The sequence below is a fragment of the Phyllostomus hastatus genome, unplaced genomic scaffold, assembly GCF_019186645.2.
Source record: "Phyllostomus hastatus isolate PE091 unplaced genomic scaffold, TTU_PhHast_1.1 phas_contig_17, whole genome shotgun sequence".
In the NCBI taxonomy this organism is placed as follows: Eukaryota; Metazoa; Chordata; class Mammalia; order Chiroptera; family Phyllostomidae; genus Phyllostomus; species Phyllostomus hastatus.
Genome location: NW_025333664.1, coordinates 41,707,048 through 41,730,130, shown reverse-complemented (window position 1 = coordinate 41,730,130; position 23,083 = coordinate 41,707,048). Strand labels below are relative to the sequence as shown.

The 23,083-nt window shown below is 39.0% G+C and overlaps 1 protein-coding gene across 1 annotated transcript in view; it reads right to left on the bottom strand.

The window, feature by feature from the left end:
- The window catches only part of KIZ (kizuna centrosomal protein), a 158,958-nt gene that overhangs the window by 57,745 nt on the left and 78,130 nt on the right, over positions 1 to 23,083 (bottom strand). Inside the window, 2 exon segments of the mRNA XM_045833099.1 lie at positions 7,309 to 7,374; positions 8,240 to 8,405. Of these exon segments, the coding sequence (XP_045689055.1) occupies positions 7,309 to 7,374; positions 8,240 to 8,405 (232 nt within the window).

Sequence of the window (23,083 nt, the reverse complement as noted above, 5' to 3'; positions counted from 1 at the left end):
CAATGAGATACCACTTCACACCAGTCAGAATGGCCATCATAAACAAAGCAACAAACAAGTGTTGGAGAGGTTGTGGAGAAAAGGGGACCCTAGTGCACTCTTGGTGGGACTGCAGACTGGTACAACCACTATGGAAAGCACTATGGAACTTCCTCAGAAAACTGAAAATGGATCTGCCTTTTGACCCTGCGATTCCACTGCTGGGACTCTATCCTAAGAACACTAAAACACCAATCCAAAAGAACCTGTGCATCCCAATGTTCATAGCAGCACAATTTACAATAGCTAGATGTTGGAAGCAACCAAGATGCCCATCAGTAAATGAATGGATCAAAAAACTATGGTTGGTACATTTACACAATGGAATTCTATGCAGCAGAAAGAAAGAAGGAGCTCCTACCCTTTGCAACCGTGTGGATGGAGCTGGAAAACATGCTAAGCGAAACAAGCCAGGCAGTGAAAGACAAATACCATATGATCTCACCTTTAACAGGAACCTAACAACAAAACAAAGAAGCAAGCAAAATATAACCAAAGATACTGAAATAGAGGACAGGCTGACAGTGACCACAGGGGTGAGTAGAGGGAATTTCAGGGGACATTGGGAAGGGTTCACAGGAATAAACTTAGAGGACACATGGTCAAAAACTAGGGGAGGGTGGTAATGGGAGGAAGTGGGGAGGGGTGGGAGGTGGGGGCTGTACTGGGAGTAAAAAGGAGAAAACTGTATTTGAATAATGATTAAAATACAATTAAAAAAAGAATTAAAAACCTTTATATAGATACGGAATTAGTACTGCCCATATATAATGCACTTCCTTATTCTTCCCTCAAAAATTTGGGCAAAAAAGTGTGCATTATACACAGCAAAATACAGTAAATGTCCATCAATAAGTGAATGGATAAGGAGGATGTGGTACATATATAAACAAAATACTACTCAGCCATAAAAAAGAATGAAATATTACCATTTGCAACAACATGGATAGGCCTAAAGGGCATTATGCTAAGTAGAATAAGTAAAACAGAGTAAGACAAATACCATGTAATTTCACTTATATATGGAATCTAAAAACAAAATAAATGAACAAACATAACAAAAGTAACTGATAGATACAAAGAACAAATTGATGGTTGCCAGATTAGGGAGAGTTGGGGTAATGGTTGAGAAAGGTAAAGGGATTAAAAAGCCAAATGGACAATTATAAATATAGCCACAAGGATCTAAAATACAGCATAGGGAATTTAGTTAGTAATATTGTAATAACTATATATGGTGTCAGATGGGAACTAGGTTTATCATGATCACTTCCCAAGATATATAAATGTCTAATAACTATGTTGCACATCTGAAACTAATATAATATTGTATGTCAACTGTAATTAAAAATAAATAAAGGCCAAAAAAGTAAAAATTTCAAGTTATAAATAAGCTGTGGGCATGGTTACTAAAATCAGTAATACTGTGTTCATATTTGAACATTACTAGGAGAATAAACCTTAAAAGTTCTCATAACAAGAAAAAGTTTTGTAATTGTGTGATGATGAGTATTAGTTACATTTATTTTGGTGGTCATTTTTGCAATATATATAAATATCAAATCATTACACTGTATATCTGAAACCAATATAGTGCTATACACATGTCAATTATACCTCAATAAAAAAATTTTATAAGAAAATAACATTTGCAGTAATTTTGGGGAGAGTGATCTACTTGCAGTAAGGGATGACTGGAAAGAATACTTAAAAGACAAGTAAGAGTGGGCAACGAGGCCACTTACTGGTTTCTCCCCAATAAGCCTTTATACTTTTAACTGAAATAAATTTAGAGGTTATTAGACACTTATAAATTCAAAGTCAAAAGCACAAGAAAATGGAGACAACTGTATGTGAACAACAATAAAAAAAGAGAAAAAAAATAAACCAAATTGTCTCAATTAAATCTTGACTACCACTTTCTACCAGCATGAAATGCTTAGAATAACTTATGACACATAATTGATGAATTTTACAAATACTAATTTGTGTTTTTATACATATATGCACAGAAATTTGGACTGTAAACACATTCATATAGGATATAAAGTCAATTCATTTGTTTTCAGTCAATACAGAATATATGAAGCAGACACTTTATTAAGACCTGTGTCTAATGCTAAGGGGCGGGGGGAAGAAAAAGAAAAGCATCCAAATGACTTCTTGGTTATTTGCAGTCTGGATTATCTACACATCTATTAAAAAAGAAAAAAAAACAAGGAAGAGAGAGAGAGAGAGAGAACTCTACCAGAGTTTTCTCAAAAATGAAGAATAAAAAATGCGATAAATATATCAATGGGAAGTGTTTAGGAGAAAATCTTTGTATTTTGGAATAAAATATTATCTGATGCAGAATATATACAATAATTGCTGTATTACAAACTCCTTTTGCAAAACTAAAGTTCATCACAGAAACATGGGTTTAAAAAATTAAATCTTCAGGCCATGAATTATACTGCCATAAAATAAAGCCATTCCTTCCACATACAAACAACAAAAGTACCACATACGCAGATGCATGCCTCAGTACCTCTGTGCAATAGTGTGTACACTTGTATAAATATTTAAAGTCAGACCTTTGAATTTATAATGAAGTGACATACCACTTTACAAAATAAGGAATTACTAAATTTAGATGCATGACAAATAGAACTCTGCTCAGAATACTAATTGCTGCTGTTCATATTTTAAAACTAAAAAAATGATGATATTGAGATTTCATCTTAACAAACCTAATACATGTGCAGAAATCTTAAGGTCTTTGTTGAAAGCATATTTTATTGATTATGCTATTACATTTGTCCCAAATTTTCCCCTTTGCCCTCCTCTGCCTAGTGCCCCCTTTCTCTCCAGCAATCTGCTCCCTTAGTTCATGTCCACAGATCACACATATAAGTTCTTTGGCTTCTTCATTTCCAACACTATTTTTAACCTCCCCCTGTCTATTTTGTACCTACCAATTATGCTTCTTAATCCTTGTACCTTCTCTCCCATCCTTCCCTGCCCCCCTCCCAGCTGATAACCATCCAAATAATCTCCATATCTATGATTCTGTTCTTGTTCTGGTTGTTTGCTTAGTTTGTTTTTGTTTTCTAGATTCAGTTGTTGATAGTTGTGAAATTAAAAAAATATTTTATTAATTATGCTATTAAAGTTGTCCCATTTTCTTCTCCCCTTTATTCCCCTCCAGCCTCCCCCCAACCATCATTCCCCCATGGTAGTTCATGTCCACGGGTCACACCTATAAGTTATTTGGCTTCTCCATTTCCCACACTATTTTGAACCTCCTCCTGTCTATTTTGTACCTACCATTTATGCTTCTTATTCCCTGTACCTTTTCCCTCATTCTCCCTGCCTCCTCTCCCTGCTGACACCATCCATGTGATCTCAATTTCTATGAATCTGTTCCTGTTCTAGCTGTTTGCTTAGTTTTTTTTTTATTTTTAGTTATTTTAGGTTCTGTTGTTGATAGTTGTCAGTTTGTTATCATTTTAATGTTTATATATTTTATCTTTTTCTTAGATAAGTCATTTAACATTTCATATAATAAGGGCTTGGTGATGATGAACTCCTTTAACTTGACTTTATCTGGGAAGCACTTTATCTGTTTTCTGCCCTTTCATTCTAAATGACAGCTTTGCTGGATAGAGTAATCTTAGATGGAGGTCCTTGGCTTTCATGACTTTGAATACTTCTTTCTAGCACCTTCTTGCCTATAAGATTTCTTTGGAGAAATCAGCTGACCATCTTGTGGGAACTCCTTTGTAGGTAACTATCTCCTTTTCTGTAATTGCGTTTAAGATTCTCTCCTTATGTTTAATCTTGGGCAATGTAATGATGGTGTGCCTTGGTGTGTTCCTCCTTGGGTTCAACTTCTTTGGGATTCTCTGAGCTTCCTGGACTTCCTGGAATCTATTTCCTTTGAGAAATTGGGGAAGTTCTCCTTCATTATGTTTTCAGCAAGTTTTCAATTTCTTGCTGTTGCTCTTCTCCTACTGACACCCCTATGATTCAGATGTTGGAATGTTTAAGGTTGTCCTGGTGGTTCCTAAGTCTCTAATCACTTTTTTTGTTTAATTCTTGTTTCTTCACTCTGTTGTGGTTGAATGTTTATTTCTTCCTTCTGCTCCAAACCGTTGATCTGAGTTCAGTTTCCTTCTCATCATTGTTGGTTCCCTGTACATTTTCCTTTATTTCACTTTTCATAGCCTTCACTTTTTCCTCTATTTGTGACCATACTCAAACATTTCTTTGAGCATCCTGATTACCAGTGTTTTGAATTCTACATCTGATAGGTTGGTTGTCTCTTCATTGCTTAGTTGTATTTTTTCTGGAGCTTTGGTCTGTTCTTTCATTTGGGTCATATATTTTTTTTATCTTGGCTTACCTGTTACATAGTAAGTGGCAGAGCTTTAGGTATTCACCAGGGCAGGGTAACCCACATCACTGCCTTGTGGCGCTGTATGTAGGGGAGGGGTCCAAGAGGGAAGAACACAGCTTGCTTGGCTCTCTGCCAGCTTTCAGTCACTTCTTCCGCTATTCACAAGCAAATTGAGCCCTTCTGGTGCTGATTCCCAGGTGGGTGGGTTTGTGTGTGTTCTAGGACCCTGTGGGTCTCTCTGACAAACTCTCCTGTGAGTTTGGGAGTTTCTCCTGCTTCCTCATCCCTCACAGGATTATTCAGTCAGAGGTTTTAAGGCTTTATTTCCCCTGCACTGCAACCTGGCTTGCATGGTCTGTCTCACTCCCATGGGGAGTGAGACAGACCTCCTCCTGGTTTATACACATGCAAATGTTTTAACTCCTCCTGGTTTATACACATGCAAATGTGGGACCACTTGCTCCACCAGCCATCACCTCATCTGCCCCAGTCCTCCAGTCACCAACTTGCCATGCATCCTCTCCATCCAGTCTGCCCATCTCTGTCCCTCCTACAGGTCTGGATGAATGTTTCTTCTTTAAATCCTTGGTTGTCAGACTTCCATACAGTTTGATTTTTCTGGAAGTTCTGGTTAATTTGTTTTTAAATTTGTTGTTGTCCTTTCTTTTGGTTGTGGAAGGAGGCAAAGTGTGTCTACCTATACCTCCATCTTGGCTGGAAGTCCCTGTTGTCATTTCAATGTCCATAGTTTTGATCTGCTTCTTTTTCTCAAGTAAGTCCCTTTAACATTTCATGTAATAATAGCTTGGTGACAATGAACTCCTTTAGCTTTACCTTGTCTGGGAAGCACTTTAGCTGCTCTTGCATTCTAAATGATAGCTTTGCTGGATAGAGTAATCATGGTTGTAGGTCCTTGCTTTTCATCACTTTGAATACTTCTTGCTGGTCCCTTCTTACCTGCAAAGTTTCTTTTGAGATACCAGCTAATAGTCTTATGGGAACTCCTTTGTAGGTAACTATTCTTTCCTCTTGCTGCTTTTAAGATTCTCTCCTTATCTTTAACTTTTAGCATTTTAAGTATGATATGTTTTGGTGTCGTCCTCTTTGGTTACAACTTGCTTGGGACTTTCTATGCTTCCTGGACTTGTATGTCTATTTCCTTGGCCAGATTAGGGAAGTTTTCTTTCATTATTTTTTCAAATAAGTTTTCAATTTCTTGCTCTTCCTCTTCTCCTCCTGGCATACCTATGATTTGGATGTTGGTACATTTAAATCTATCCCATTGGTTCCTAATCCTCTCCTCATTTTTTTTTGAATTCTCATTTCTTCTTTTTGTTCTGGCTGAGTGTTAATTTCTTCCTCATGTTTCAAATCATTGATTTGAATCCCGGTTTCCTTCTCCTTACTGTTGGTTCCCAGTGGATTTTTCTTTATTTGACTTAGTGTATCCTCCATCTCTTCCTTTATGTTGTGGCTGTACTCAGTGAGTTCTCTGAACATTCTGATCACTAGTGATTTGAACTTTGCATCTGATAGGCTGGCTATCTCCATTTTGTTTAGTTCTTTCTCTGGGGTTTTGTTCTGTTCTTTCATTTGGGCCATTCCTTTGACTCCTCAATTTGGCAGCCTCCCTGTGTTTGTTTCTGTACATTAGGCAGAGCTGCTTTTACTCCCTGCCTTAGTAGTGTGGTCTATGTAGAAAAGGCACCTGTAAATTGTGTGGAGGAGAGCCTTAGGTAACTGCCAGGGTGGGACAACCCACTTCACTGCTTTGTGGCTCTCTGCATGTTGGGGTGGGGATGGTGGTGAGGGGACGATGCCAGTGCCTAGCTTCTGGAGTCCTGCCTGACACTCACCCTGCTTTCAGTCACCTCACCTAACTCCCATATGTGATTGGTAACCTTCCAGCTGCTGCTGTGTGGTTTGCATGTGTTCTAAGCCTGTATGGGCCCTGTAAGTGGTACAAATCTGGCAGTTTCTTCTGCTGCCCCAATCACCACTGGTTTGTACAGTCAGAGGTAATGGAGGTTTATCTTCCCAGTGCTGGAAATCTGGGCTGTTTGGTCTGGCCTGGGGCTGGTATTACTCACTCCCAAGGAATCCCTCTTGATTTTTATCCACTACACATGAATATAGGGCCATCCATTTCATTGCTGCCATTGTATCTCCACTCCACACTGCCTCTCTGCCCCATCTCTACTACTCTGCACCCCTACTGGTCTGGATGAATATGGCTTCTTTAAATTCTTCATTGTCAGACTTCCATACAGCCCAATTTTTCTGATGGTGCTGGCTGTTACTTGTCTTTGAAATCTGGTTGTAATTCTTTCTATGCGAGAAGGCAAGGTGTGTCTACTTATGCCTCCATCTTGACTGGAAATCCCTTAACAGGTCTTGATGAAACCTTACTGCTAAAATTGTTAAATTATCAGACATGATTTATAATTGAGGCATGAGCAAGTTTCCTGTCTAGTACTTTTTTCCCCATTTTTATTTTAATGATACAATTCAATTATCACAGGAAATAAAAGAGTAAAATCAGAAATATCTCTAGTTTACCATATAATGACTAAGTGTTCCCCATGGAAACTGACCTTTTCATGCAGATGCAGGTGCTGAAAGGCTATGTGATGGGGGATGCTCACATGTGTAAATGTATTAACAATTATTAACAATTCAATAGACATGGTTATTTTCCATCTTATTTTGTGTTAAAGTAAGCTTGCTTGTTATGATTATGTGCTCTTATAATTATTCTCCTGATCCAGCATGTATTAGTTAAACATACCTCCTCTTAACAGAGTCCACAAACCACTAACATAGAATGTTCTGATTATATAATAAGGTTGAATTCTGTGTTTGAAACTCTCAGGCAACCATAAATTTACCCATGATTGGAATCTTCACTACCATGCTTTCTTCCTTGCTCTCGTCTCTGCAGCCACTTGGAACTTCTAAAAATATGATAATAAAAATATATGTCAGGGTTATATTTATAGATTGTAGACCAGGCCTTTTTTTTTTTTAACTGCCATTCCTCTTATTTTTCACTGTATCTCCTCTTCCTTTTTTTTTTTTTGGTTTATTTCTTGCCCAAAATAGTACTATTTCTAAAAGGAACCTATATTAAAACTATCTCTATGTTGTCTTCATGCAAAATAATTTAGCCTCACATCTATCAAATTTGGATAGGGCTTAAAACAAGAGAGCCTTAATTCCTATGCATATATATCAACCTCTGATTACATCCTGAGCAACTAACAGTGGACTTGGAAATACCACTATAGCAGTTTACTGACATATCTTAATAGTAATGCTAAAATAATCATCACTTATGGATACTAAAAATTGGATTTTAAATTTTGGGGGTAACAAATTAATGCTTATTCATCTGTTTAGACTTTTATAATATTGTATTATAAATACAACCTTAAAATAATGTTTATAAATTATGAGTATATTCTATTGATATAAAAAATTTCATAGTACTTTATGGAATCATTGTAATGAAATCATCTTCATCTTGTAGGATGATCAAAATTATCTACTGCCCAATGATTAGTTTTGTTAAGATTTTTTAACTTATAAAAAGTTTATTGGACATTCAACATAACTGTAGACCTACAATTATGTTTCCTATTCTTGTTAGACTAAACAAAATCATGTATTTATCAAAATGTGGTTTAGAAGAAATAGCCTATTATGCATACTAAAATCAGTGGTATTCTCTAGTCCCCTTTATTTTATAGGTACACCTTGAGAAAGAGGGTGCTGTGTTGAATGCATTTTTGTTGTGGGCCAACCTTTAACAATAGTTACCTTGTTCCCTTGTAAGAACTCTGTTGGACCAAAGAGCAGGTCTTGCTTCCTTTATTCCAGTATTGTCATTCAGAATAGATGGCAAGCTACAAGATAATTCATTACTGTGAAAAGCCGACCTATCCTCACACTCTTCTGTAGGGGCTCTTTTCAATAATAATGGTGCCTACAGTGTGTTTAAAAGAAAGCACAAAGAAATAAAAACAAACTAGCTACATTCCCCTTCATCTCAAAGACCTAGCCTTTACATACAATTTTAGGTTATGCTTTACTTAGAATTTAATTTGCTTTCTGACATTTAACTGAAATTAAAATGTCTTCAAAGTAAAATAACATCTGATTATTTTCCAGTAGAATTTAATGCATTACAGTAACTTATATTAGAAATAGTACTTTTTTTTTGAGGACTGAATATTATGCAGAAGTGTTCTACTTGTGAAGTAAATATGTGTATGACATATGACAATCTCTTTTAAACCGGGCTGGTTTAGCCAGGGTTTTCTCCAAGAGATCTGGAAAAACATGACCTCGTTATATCCCCATCCTTTTACAAATGACCCCTGAACTTCCTGCAAGTGGGAAGTTTGCACAAAAACTTGGTGGCTGAGGAGGAGACACTAATCAAAAAGAGAACTATTCTAAACAATAATCTTCAATCAAGAATAAAGATGCTCTGCTACTAAGTCTGCTGGGGAGTTTGGGAAACTTTTCAAAGGGTACCCAACTGTCTTACCCATATCACCTCATATGTTCTGGGTAGGGCAGTGGGCACAGATTTTATCAGAGTCAACTTGAGAGGTAGAGAAAAAGTGGCAATTAACAGGACAGGTAAACATATATGTCTTTTAATTTTCAGGTCAGTATTCCTAAAACTATGCTGGTAACAAGAGTAAAACAATCAATGATGATATGAACCTGCTGCCAGAGTATGTTTCTTTCTCACTTCTACACAGAAATGATTTGCCCAGGTGGCTGGGAGAGGAAACCTCAATGTGGTGCTAATTTTTCATTGGTATCTGACAATAGTAGTACATACAAGGCAGTGTCCATTTACCACAGATTGGGAAATGGAGATGGGACTTCACACATTAATACGAAGACTGCGCTGGACAAAGCCTTACAGGCCATGTTAGTCCAAGGGCAAAGTAGTAACAATGCAATTATCTAGTGAACAAGAAGGAAGATAATAGTCTTTTCTTATAATTAGCATGAAAGAAGATGCACTAACAGGGAGAATCACTGAGGCAGACTGAACATGGAAGGTCTGGTCTTGTAAATTTGGTTTTGAAAATACAGGACCACTATAATCAGCTTTGATATTCTTGCAAGGCTCCTGTCCCCTGCTCTCTCTTGGATGGGCTAGATTTCTGGGCCCATGGTTTATTCTAGAGGCTGGAGCAGCTGATTTTGGGAAATTTAAGGAGTTCTAGGCTCTTTGGCCAAAGGACTTAGTCTCTCAAGTTAGTATTGGGAGCTTTTCTTCTATTTGTATAAAGTAGTCCCTGGATAATATTCCAGTTGTGATAACTTTCTGTTGGGATGATCTGCATAGTATCCCTGTTTCTGCAGGCTGAGGTCCTGTATAGAGTCCTCTCCTTAAGCTCAGGCCAGGGCTGGCCACCACAGGGCCCAATCTCAGCTGCCTATGTGGACCATTGCTCCAAACTTGCCTCCAGATTGTTTCAGAAGAGAGGGGTAAAGAGTAGTACCAGCTCCTTGACTGCCATCTCTCAATCATCAGTGTGCTGTACCATGCTGGCATGCCTCATCTCTAGATCTCTACTCATCCTGATCTAGGCTGTCCCCATAGAGAGTTAAGCTCCCACTCTGTGTGTCTAATAATTCTGGGTATATGAAAAGTATTTCAGAATGTAAACATAAAGAACTAGCCCAAATTCTATAGTTATAAAGCTATAATTTTCTCCTTCTGATATTTTAAATCTAAAATTTCTGAGAGCACTTTAAATATGTATTTCTCTTTCATATTACCTTATGTAACAACTATAACTAGTAAGTTCTTGGCATGAGTTCAAAATAGCCAGTCTTGACACACATTTTAAAAATAAAGGACTGTTAAAGGACTGTTGAAGCTTTCCACATTTTCTACTGTAAAATCTGTAGACATGGAAACTGTTTTGGATTGTTAATGACTCAGATAACTATTCACTACTCTCTCCATGATGATATACTGTATTGTGTATCCCTTTCATATTAGATCCTTTTTTCTTTTGCTGGGTTTCAACTGGGCTTCAAAAGAACACAGAACAAAATGCTATAATAATACTGCAAACATCCTTCTAATAAGTCTTTGTTTGACAACAAAACCACCAAAGTCATCAGTCCTATACTGAACCCTCTTTTTTTAAACCATGGTGAGGTAAGTGGTAGAGTAAGTAAAGTGGTGAGCATACTGCAGGTTTTCATTTATTTTGTATATGTTATCCCATTTATCTTCATTATTCACAATACATATTTCTAGAATTTATCTTACTTTTTGATAGCAAAGTTTATAAAAGGACTCACCTGACAAGAAAACTCTATAGATAATTTCTCAGAGATGAGTATTTTATACCTATAAGAATTTTTAAGTATTTTTATTGATTATGGTATTAGTTTTTCATATTTTTCCTTTATCCCCCTTCCACCCTGCCCCGCAGCCCTCCAGCATGCCCCCCTCTTAGTTCATGTCCATCGGTTGTACATATAAGTTCTTTCAGTCCTCTGTTGCCTACATCATTTTTATCTCTTCCAATCTATTTTATGCCTACTAATTACACTTCTTCTTCCCTGTACCTTTCCCCCTATTCCTCCCTTCCCCCTCCTCACTGAAATCCTTCCATATGTTGTCCATTTCTCTGATTTTGTTCCTGTTCTGGTTGTTTGCTTAGTTTTTGTTTTCATTGTTGTTCTTTTCTTTTAGGTTCATTGTTGATAGTTGTGAGTTTGTTGTCATTTTACTCTTCATATTTTTTATCTTTTTCTTAGATAAGTCTCTTTAATGTTTCATAAAATAAGTGCTTGGTGATGATGAACTCCTTTAACTTGACCTTATCTGGGAAGCACTTTTTCTGCCCTTTCATTCTAAATGATAGCTTTGCTGGATAGAGTAATCTTGGATGGAGGTCCTTGCCTCTCATGACTTTGAATACTTCTTTCCAGCCCCTTCTTGCCTGTAAGATTTCTTTGGAGAAATCAGCTGATAGTCTTCTGGAAACTCCTTTGTAGGTAACTGTCTTCTTTTCTAGTTGCTTTTAAGATTCTTTCCTTATCTTTAATCTCAGGTAATGTAATGATGGTACGCCTTGGTGTGTGCTTCCTTGGGTCCAACATCTTTGGTACTTTCTCAGCTCCCTGGACTTCCTGGAATCTATTTCCTTTGTGAAACTGGGGAAGTTCTCCTTCATTATGTTTTCAATTTCTTGCTGTTGCTCTTCTCCTACTAACACCCTATGATTCAGAAGTTGGGATGTTTAAAGTTGTCCCTGAGGGTTCCTAAGCCTCTAATGGGCTTTTTTTTTTAATTCTTGTTTCTTCATTCTGTTCTGATTGAATGATTATTTCTCCCTTCTTGTCCAAATCATTGATTTGAGTCCCTGTTTCCTTCCCTTCACTGTTGGTTCCCTATACATTTCTCTTCATTTCACTTTGCATAAGCTTCACTTTTTCCTCCATTTTGTGATGACACTCAACCATTTCTGTGAGCATCCTGATTTCCAGTGTTTTGAACTGTGCATCTGATAGGTTGGCCATCTCTTTACCGCTTAGTTCTATTTTTGGAACTTTGATATTTTCTTTTATTTGGGTCATATTTTTTTGTCTTCTTCTGCTTGATATGTTGTAAGTAGTGGAGCCTTAGGTATTTGCCAGGGCAGGGCAACCCACTTGGCTACATTGTGGCATTATATATAGGGCAGAGGTCTGAAAGAGAACAATGCTGCTTGCTCAGCTCTTGCCAGCTTTCAGTCACTTCTCCCTACTACCAACAAGCAAATTAGGCCCTTGTGGGGCTGGTTCCATGGTGGGTGGGTTTGTGTACATTCTAGGACCTGTGGGTCTCTCCAATGAACTCTCCTGTGAGGCTGGGAGTTTCTCTTGCCACTGCAACCCCCACAGGTTTTTAAAGTGAGAGGCTTATTTTAAAGTCAGATTTTTAAAATCTGAGGCTTTATTTCCCAGTGCTGGAACCATGGGTTGCACAGTCTGTCTCTCTCCCCAGTTGTTCTTCCTGGTTTATCTGCAGGCAAATGTGGGAATGCCCAGTCTGCCATCCATTGCCTCACCCAGCCTGCCTGACAGAAAGGTGTATTTCTAAGGAAGCCCCCAATCTAAATGAGCTTGCAGTCTGAGACTGACAACACTGACTGGTAACAGCAAGAGAACAAAAGATGAGAAAAGAGTGAACAAGGTGCTCTACACATCTCACACTAGGTTTAAAAGCACACTGAAAATTTGAGTGCTCTATTGGAAAAATGCCACTAGACAATAATTTTGCCATGAGCCTTCTGATATTGCTCATGAATGGGCTATGCATGGGTTTTATCTTACCTGTTAACTCATAAAGGCTGTCTTTGATTTCATACATTTGGAAGCCAAGAGCAAAGATTGGAGACTATCTCATTGTTCTCAGCAGTCTGAAGCCTAAGTCAATACAAATGAACTAGTCCTTCACTTTCCTGCTTTCTCAGGAGCCAGCAAAAAATCAATGCTAAGACACATATTTGCAAAATGACTGACAGCAAAAACTCCATAGTTCAGATCTTATGCAAGATAAAAGAGTCCTATTAATTACACTTAGCAGGATACCTAGAATTGTTGGCTCAATTCTACTACAATTTTTCTCAAAGTTCAGTTTAAATATTGATCGTGCTAAGGATCCCAAAAGTCATCTAGAATCCCAAAAGTCATCTAGGTTGACTCTTAATTTATATGCAGAAACTTAATTGTGATGCTCATGCATAGTTAGATAAATGATACTATTCATGGAAAAGACTTTGTGTCCAGAACACCAGTAAGAAAAAAAAGTTGAGAAATCAAATTCCTCAAGATATTGCAACAAATTGTACAAATTTACAAAAAAGAGTTCTTACCAGTTAAGAAGAAAAAAAATACTACTGCGGAAAAATATGACTAACCTAATAGAGAAAATGAACAAAGATCATGAGCTGGCAATTTATACAAGAAGAAATACAAACAGATAACAAGTAGAGAGGGGAAAATTTCACCTCAATTTTAATTTAATGGTCAAATAAACAAAAAAAATTTGAATGTCATTTGTATTTTTCTTTTTTTAAATATATTTTATTCATTATACTATTACAGTTGTCCCTATTCCCGCTTCACTCCCCTCCACCCTGTACACCCTCTCCCACCCACATTCCCCCCCTTTAGTCATGTCCATGTGTCGTACTTATAAGTTCTTTAGCTTCTACATTTCCCATACTATTCTTACCCTCCCCCTATCTATTTTCAACCTACAATCTATGCTACTTATTCTCTGTACCTTTTCCCCCTCTCTCCTCCTCCCACTCCCCTGTTGCTAACCCTCCATGTGATCTCCATTCCTGTGGTTCTGTTCCTGTTCTAGTTGTTTGCCTAGTCTCCTTTGGTTTTGATTTAGGTGTGGTTGTTAATAATTGTGAGTTTGCTGTCCTTTTACTATATGTGTTTTTTTTTATCTTCTTTTATTAGATAAGTCCCTTTAACATTTCATAAAATAAGTGCTTGGTGATGATGAACTCCTTTAACTTGACCTTATCTGGGAAGCACTTTATCTGCCCTTCCATTCTAAATGAAAGCTTTGCTGGATAGAGCAATCTGGGATATAGGTCCTTGTCTTTCATGACTTGGAATACTTCTTTCCAGCCCCTTCTTGCCTATAAGGCCTCTTTTGAGAAATCAGCTGACAGTTTGATGGGAACTCCTTTGTAGGTTACTGTCCCCTTATCTTTTGCTGCTTCTAGGATTCTCTCCTTCATTTTTTACCTTGGCTAATGTAATTATGATGTGCCTTGGTGTGTTTCTTCTTGGGTCCAACTTCTTTGGGGCTCTCAGAGCTTCCTGGACTTCCTGGAAGTCTATTTCCTTTGCCATATTGGGGAAATTCTCCTTTATTATTTGTTCAAATACGTGTTCAATCTGTTGCTTTTCCTCTTCCCCTTCTGGTACCCCTATAATTCAGATGTTGGAATGTTTAAAGATGTCCTGGAGGTTCCTAAACTTCTCATTTTTTTGAATTCTTATTTCTCCATTCTTTCCTGTTTGGTTGTTTTTTTCTTCCTTCTGGTACACTCTATTGTTTTGAGTCCCAGTTTTCTTCCCATCACTATTGGTTCCCTGTGCATTTTCCTTCATCTCTTTTATGGTAACCTGCATTTTTTCATCTAATTTGCACTCAAAATCAACCAATTCTGTGAGCTTCCTGATCACCAGTGTTTTGAACTGTGCATCTGATAGATTGGCTATCCCTTGGTCACTTAAAATGATGAGTCCTGGGGCATTGATCTGTTCTTCTGTTTGAGACATGTCTCTCTCTTTTTTTTTGGTCTGGTTGCTCCTGTTACAGTGAGGGGTGGAGCCTTAGGTGTTCACCAGGGCTGGGCACCCCAGTCACTAGATTGTGATGTTGCATGTAGGGGCGGGGGCGGGAGGGAACAATGGCAGTAGCTCTGTTCTCCTGGGACCTCAGGCCCTTCTCTGGGATCCTGGGTTTTGCGCTCTGCCCTGGTCCACAATCGCTGCCTCACTGGGTCTGCCAGCTGCTGCTTACATACTCAGGGTCCACCTGCTGCGATCTTGCATGCCCCAGATGCCTCACGTGCTCCCGGATGCCTTATGCACCCAGTTGTCCCTGTTCTCCGTGTGCTGCGACCCGTGCCCGGCTGCTCCTCTCCGCCCCTCCTACTGGTCTAGATGAACGGGTCTACTTCAACTTCTTGGCTGTCCGACCTCCATTCAGATAAATTCTCTGTCAGTTCTGGGTGTTATTCTGCCCCTAAATTGTTGTTGTTCTAATCTTGGTTGTGAATGGAGATATGGTGCATCCACCTATGCCTCCATCTTGGCCGGAAGTCTGTATTTTTCAATTTGCAACTCAAAAAAAAAAAAAGTTGACACTATCCAGTTTCATACAGAGCTCAGAGAAATAATTTCACCCATTCCTGGTAATTCTGATGACCCTTTCTGAGTGAGCAGTGCACAGCAAATGCCTGAGAGATTCATATAACCTTTTGTTGTGGGTGGGAATTAGGCTCTTTCACAGGATTGAAAGAAAAGCATTCTAAGGGCCTATGCACAGCAGATTGTGGTGTGGCATGGTTTATCTGTGGGGAACTAGAAGCTATTCTCTGGGTTTCCAATGTCCCATTTCCCTCTATCCTGCCATGGAAAAGACCAACCATGTTGTAAGCCAGGTCAAAGCAAAAGCCAGTATCTGGAGTTTCTGCTTCATATTAAAGTAAAGTCCAGAAGTTCCAGATAAGATGGAGGCATAAGTAGAAATCTTTCACCTCCTCACACAACCCAAAAATGGATAACAACCAATTTAAAAACAATAAACAACCAGAACTGCCAGAATAGTAATCTGCATGGAATTCCAACAACCAAAGAGTTAAAGAAACATTCAGCCAGACTGGTAGGAGGGGTAGAGATGGAGAAACGGGCAACCCGACAGGTGGAGAGGACCCGCAGAAAAGCTGCAGACCCTGCAGGCAAGGAGGGGCTGTCTGACTAGGAAACAAAAGACTCAAAACCTCTAGCTGTAAATGCTGTGGGGTTTGTAAAGGTGGGAAAAACCCCCAGTCTCACAGGAAAGTTCATTGGAAAGTGGAGCTAGAGCAGAGGTAGTGAGCAGCATTGTTCCCTCTCTGACCCTTCCCCAACAGACAGTGCCACAAGGCAGAAAAGAGGGTTGCCCTGCCCTGGCAAATACCTAAGGCCCTGCCACCTAAAAACTTAATAGGTATGCCAAGACAAAGAAAAATGGCCCAAATGAAGGAACCGATCAAAACTCCAGAAGAAGAGCTAAGTGACAAGGAGATATACAACCCATCTGATGCAGAGTTCAAAACACCGCTAATCAGGATGCTCACAGAACTGATTGAGTTCCGTCGCCAAATGAAGGAAGAAATGAAGGCTACACAAAGTGCAATAAAGTGAAATAAATAGGGAACCAACAGTGAAGGGAAGGAAACTGGGACTCAAATCAATGATTTGGAATAAAGGGAAGAAATAAACATTCAACCAGAATAGAATGAAGAAACAAGAATTCAAAAAAGTGAGGAGCAGCTGAGGAACCTCTGGGATAACTTTAAGTGCTCCAACATCTAAATCACAGGGCTGCTAGAGGGAGAAGAGGAAAAGCAACATATTGAAAACTTATTTAAACAAATAATGAAGGAAAACTCCCCCAATCTGGTGAAGGAAATAGATTCCAGGAAATCCAGGTAGCCCAGCAAGTCCCAAAGAAACTGGACCCAAGGAGGAACATACTGAGGCACATCATAATTAAGTTACCCAAGATTAAAGGTAAGGAGAGAATCTTAAAAGCAACTAGAAAAAAGGACACAGTTACCTACAAAGGAGTTCCCATAAGACGGTCAGGTGATTTCTCCAAAGAAACCTTACAGGCAAGATGGGGCTGGAAAGAAGTATTCAAAGACATGAAAGGCAAGGACCTCCAAGATTACTCTACCCAGCAAAGCTATCATTTAGAATGGGAGGGTAGATAAAGTGCTTCCCAGATAAGATAAAGTTAAAGGAGTTCATCATTACCAAGCCCTCATTATATGAAATGTTAACAGGACTTATCTAAGAAATAGAGGAAGATAAAGAACTATGAACAATCAAATGACAACAAACTTATAACTATCAATAACTGAGCCTTAATAAAACAAAACTAAGCAAACAAATAGAACAGGAACAGAACCACAGAAATGGAGATCATATGGAGGGGAGGGTTATCAATGGGGACTGGGGGAGGAGAATGGGGGGAATGTACAGGGAATAAGAAGCATAATTGGTAGGCATAAAATAGACAGGGGTAGGTTAAGACCAGTACAGGAAATGGAGAAGTGGAAGAACTTACTGTATATGTACAATCCATGGACACGAACTAAGGTGGGAAAATGCTGGAGGGTGGGGGCAGCAGCATGGAGGGGGATAAAGGGGAGAAAAAAATTGGGACAACTGAAATAGCACAATCACTAACATGTACTTAAAAAAAAAGTACAGTGCTGTCCAGCATCTGGCTAGCTTAGCATGTGCCCCGAGCTGCAGTCCATTGCTATGCTGCAGTATTCACACTCTTCCTAGTGATCTCAGTCCCCATTCAGGTAGCTTAGCTTGTTCCTAGCTGCTCTAGTGGCAGAGTCTTTGTGGCTGCTGGCCACATGGCTGCTAAGGCCACATGTCTATGGAGAGAGGATGCACGACTGCGTGGGGCAAATGTGGGCACTGGTGAGAAAGAGGTGGGGGAGAGAGACAGAGAGAGAGAGCTTCTTTGTTCTGAAAGATTGTATTCGCTTGGGCTTGGGACAGACCAGGTGCCTTCTCAAAATTACCAATCATTCTTGAACTTTTGCAGGTTTGAATAGGCTTACACCCCTTCATTATACTGAGAGGCCTCTGTGGTCCCACACCTTACCCACACTTCCCAATAATCTGATACTAGAGGGTAGAAGGGAGGAGTATCAATTCCCTTGGTGGAATACAATATTGAACAAGCAGGTTTATATTCCCCAGTTCATTAAGCTCAATGTCTAAGTCCCTTAACAAAAAAGATTTTAATTATTTATTGTTAGAAAGAAGATACAGGAGGGAGAAAAATAAGGAGAGAAACATTAATGAGAGATAGAAACATCAATCAGTTGTCTCTCATACACACCCTGACCAGGACAGACCTCCAACCCAGGCACATGCCCTGACCAGAATCAAACTGGTGACCTTTTGTTTCAAAGGAGAATGCCCAACCAACTGAGCCACACAAGTTAGGGCTCTAAGTACCTTTTGCTTCCCTTCTCAACTTTATATGTAGAAATTCATTCTATGGAAGTAGCATAGATATTTTTAAAAACTTAATTGCTCAGATGTTCTTTGAAACTTTCTTTTAGAGGAAAAATTAAAAACAGATTAGATGCTCAATATTAGGAGCCTGGTTAAAGGGACTTTGGAATATTCATACGGGATCTTCTCACAACCATGTATGTGAAATTATGTAGAATATGTGATGGTATGAAAGAAAGCTCACTTGTGACAAGTGGGAAAAAATGAGGCTATGGGTTACAAATAGTGTACAATACATGGCAATACAGTAAATATCAAAAACCATATACTACAATGTCAAATGGTTAAATATGGCCAATGTCAGAAAATGGACAATTTTCTTTACTTCTTTTTGTTTACTTGAACATCCCAGGTTTGTGTGTTTTTCCCCTGACAGTTTTTTTAAAGAAAACATATGCCAGATGGTAAAGACTCCCAATATCTGTGTTGAGGTACAAATATTACAGATGGAAAAAAAGAGGGGGGTCACATACTAAAGCTTACAAGCTCAGGGGAGGCCTGCATGGCAACCTCACAAACTCAGATGGAAAGAAACCACATAAGATGGTCTGAAATTAAAACTCTCTAACTAAAAGCAGTTCATGGCAGGCAGTCATATCCTAGGCCAGTATTTTCCCTGACAAAGGTTAATCTTTACCTTAATTGAGCCTGCCTGTGGTCTTTTTGCATCTAGGATAATATACCTTTGGAATGTCAGGGTAATTTCTGAGCAGAGACCACAAATCCCATAATGGTTATTGTTATTTTGTTAATTATTGGCTGTTAACTATCCTGTACCCACAAACATAAAAGGAGTACCAGTTTGTGTCTATTCCTTTTACTTTTTATCCAGTCCCAGAGATTTCCCTCCTTTGCTTTCTCTAGCCTCCCTAGTCTATCACCAATAAATTTCACGTAACCCCAAACATCTTCCCTTTTGATTCTGATGTATGAAATAAGTGATAATAATACCATTTTCTGGAGCATTTTCTCAATGAGTTGAGATTCTGCCTTCCTCCAAGTATTGTCAGTTGAGCTCAAATAAACTTAGAAAAATTCTCTACAGGTTTGAACATTTCTTTTGTTGACAATACAAACAAAGTGAATGTGAAAGCATTTAATAAAACTGAATTCCCTACTATATGTAAATGGGTTCAGTCCTATTAATGCAGATACAAAAAGGTAAGAGAATTAAAAACCATGGATGTAGACAGCCAATGACATTTTCCCATATTACACAGATTTAACTGACCCTTCCTCAAGAAGATTCCTCTTGCACACTAGAAGTTAGTTTTTCAGCGTTTATAAAGAAATGCAAACATCATCACTTTAAGTTATATCTCAGTTACAAACATCATCACTAAGTAATATCTAAGTTCCCCCTAAGAGGAAGGGGATTTTTATCTATGTAGCAATTAAGTGAAAGAGAAAGTATGAGCTAGCAAAGGAGTATGCAAGGGATATGAACAAGAAACCAGCCCCATTATTTAGGGAGAGCTGAAGGGATTTCGATGACCAGTTACATGTTTGTCTGATATCTGTGTGGCAGGGGACAGGACAGACTTACTCTACTAGTGACACCGGCAGACTCTGCTTTGCCTGGAGTTCTCCCAGGTTCACAAGCACCACTTTAAGGTAAAAGAGTATTAAGGTATTTTAATGAGGCACCCGAACTCAATTTTTTTAACATAAAATAATTACACATTTTTCTGATTTAAAGCATGCAGCTCAATTATGTAATTGCCTACTAGGTTATGAGGGTGCTGTAGATTTTATCTAGTCTTGGGGGGACATAATTGGAATTTCAGGTCTTTAATGATGTATTTACTCAAGAGATGGATTGACTCCCGCTGACAGCAAGGGTCCCCACAGGTAAACATTATTTACATGTGGCTGTTTAATTAGCTGTTTACCCAAGAGATCAAAGTAAATATTTCTGAGCTTCATTAGACTCTTACTTAAACAAGTAATTGCTAGTAGAGCTTCCTTAAATTTTGAAAAATTTTTACTTTTAAGAATTTTATCTACAGAAAAATATTTAACTCATATGATTTACTGACCATATTGTATGTATTGTTTCAACACAGGGAAACAATTCAAAGTTACTTGATTTTGCTAATTGTAAAAGGATGATACATAAAACAAAAACAGTCCTAGAACTCAGAAAAGCATTTTTCTTAAAACTCCCAAGGCTTGCCCTGCCCATATCATTTTGGTAAATGGGGCTGTGCATTTCTTTGGGGCTATTAATTTCTTCCATCAGAACCTGTGAAACTGCTTACTTATTTCTATCTTTAAGGATATATGTTGTCATTAATATGTTGGTAATTTTTATGATTGTCACTAAGATGAGATCATGATGACTTAAAAAGGAACAAAACAGAATATCATTTAATTCCTAAGTTATTAGTTGGGCAGGTCCCTCTCATTTATAGTGGAGTAATTATTTGAAAATTGTAAGTGGATTGGTTGGCTGGAATTTGGAATATATTTTCTAACATAAACAAAACCCTTAAAAAAAGGTTAGATAGCAAAGGGCATTCAATCAATACTTATTTTCACCCTTGACACAGCTGAAATATAATGTATTTGCTGTTAACAATGTTACCACAAAATAGTACTAAAAAAATAGACGATGAAATTTGAAAAGAAACTTAAAATCTACATTTATCAACAGATATGGAATGGATCTAAAAAACATAGGTTCTATTATTCTAAAAAACTGTTGTTTCTAAAGGACATTTATACAAATGGTATCATATGTCAACCAAAACAAAACTATATGTTATTTACTGAGTCATACATTATGCAGTAAAATGAAAATGTGTGCAGAAAGTATATATACAAAGTTATTTCTGAAAAGGAGCATGGCATCCCAGAGAGGCACATGGGAGGTGTATCTATAGCTGCAGTACTTTATCACAGAAGAAGGAATGGTGAGAGGAAGGAGACCAGAGGAGGAAGAAAAGAAGAGGACAGAGGAGAAAGCAGGAGAAGGAAGAGAAGGGAGGTGAAAAGAGAAGAAAAGAAAGGGGGAAAAGGAAGAGAAGTAGGAAGATAGGGGAGAGAAGAAAGATGAGGATATGTGAAACAATATAGTATGATGGTAACAAGTATGAATTTGGGTTGGTGGGCATGGGACTGGTGGGTACACTCTGTGCACATATGTTTGATATGCTTTTAAAAAGTCCTTCTATTGTATTTTAATTTAAGCAACAAGGAAAGGGCAGGGAGCTGAGAAGAACTGAAGGTGCTCTGAAAGACTTGAAGAGGTGATGGCAGAGGTTCTGGACCACATAACACAGGTGTATGACTCTTGAGATAGAGGTGGCAAGGTTTGCCTCCAGCAGGGACACACTGAGAATCCTTGAACTACATACATGATAAAAATAAAATGTTAGAAAGTATCAAAGAGAGAAAACCCTGTATTACAGATGCTTCTAAGCTCCTTGAAAAATGGTGTGGTAGATGCATTTAATTAGATTATCTCTAAACCTCATATAACTTTATATAAGGAGATAAGTTTCCTACACAGAACAATATGCCAAAGGCCTGAGATCAGAAAGTTGAAACAAACAAACCACAATACTGTTACAGGGTGCAGCCAAGAGGGGGGACCCCAAATGGGCATTTGGAATGGGGTCCAGAACTCAAGGTGTCCAGGAGATTTTAGGATGTCCTCACCTCCCCCCTCTCACCCCCCACCAGGGTGTGGGTTGGGGGAGGGGACAATTGAGCAGGGCCATTGGGAGCTGTTTTGCATAGCAAGGGCCTTGCAGCTACCCTCTGGCGTGGTCATTTAACACATCTATAACCTTTAACCGGTTGCTTAGATGTGTTGGATGGCTGTGGCCATGCTCTGAGCAAGGGGAATGGAAGTAACTTCCCCACCAGGACGTAACTAGGGGGCAGGTCCCCCAAGTTACAGCGCCTGCGTGGAAGCTTAGAGATGATTGGCTCCATGACATGGGCCACACTTGCCCAGACCCATGATGGTAATCTAGTAAAGGTGGAAGGATATAAGTTCTGGCATGTGAGGCCGAGTGTGGGAGGAGTCAGAAATGGGGCTGCAAAGGAAGATTGGCATGGGGATTTAAACCCAGATGCGGCAGCCATTGGAGAAAAAAAACACGGCTTTAGCAGAGTGGAGACTCCTGCAGCCCTGCGAGAGAGAATCACCATGCGGCTTTAGCAGAGAACCGCCACTTACCTTTGGCAGAGTGGCGACCCCCCCGCAGCTTTGTGGGGAGAAGCACTCAGGTTTTGGCTGAGTGGGGACTCTCGTGGTCCTGGGAGAGAGAACCATGCAGCTGAAACGGTAGAGAGAGGACCACGTGCCTGCGCCAGAGTGGGGGCCCCTGCAGCTTTAGAAGGGGGAACCACCACCCAGCTTTAGCAGAGATCCCAGCGACTCAGCTGAGGGTGTCGGGAACCCAGGGAGGTCTCCCAGTTGAGATGGAGTGCTGGGAATAACCAGAGGACTGTCTGAGCCATGGACTTCTATTTCCTTTCCTGAGATACGGTACTTTGGACTGGGCAAAGGGGGAAGGAAGGACTGTGTGTGTTTGTGGGTGTTTTAAGGGCCTTTAGGATTTTTGATGAAGACATTAGGTCACTACTTTAAGTCTGTATAGCATTAAATAAACATTTCCTTTCCTTTTCACGAATCTCTGGCATTGAGAGACGTCTTTCCTCTGGTGGCGGACATAACGGACCTGGGGGCTTCTTTCAGTAATAGTATATTGTCCCAGGCGCCCCCCCCCTTGTTTTGTTCTGTAACAATACCTCACATATTAGTTATTTTTT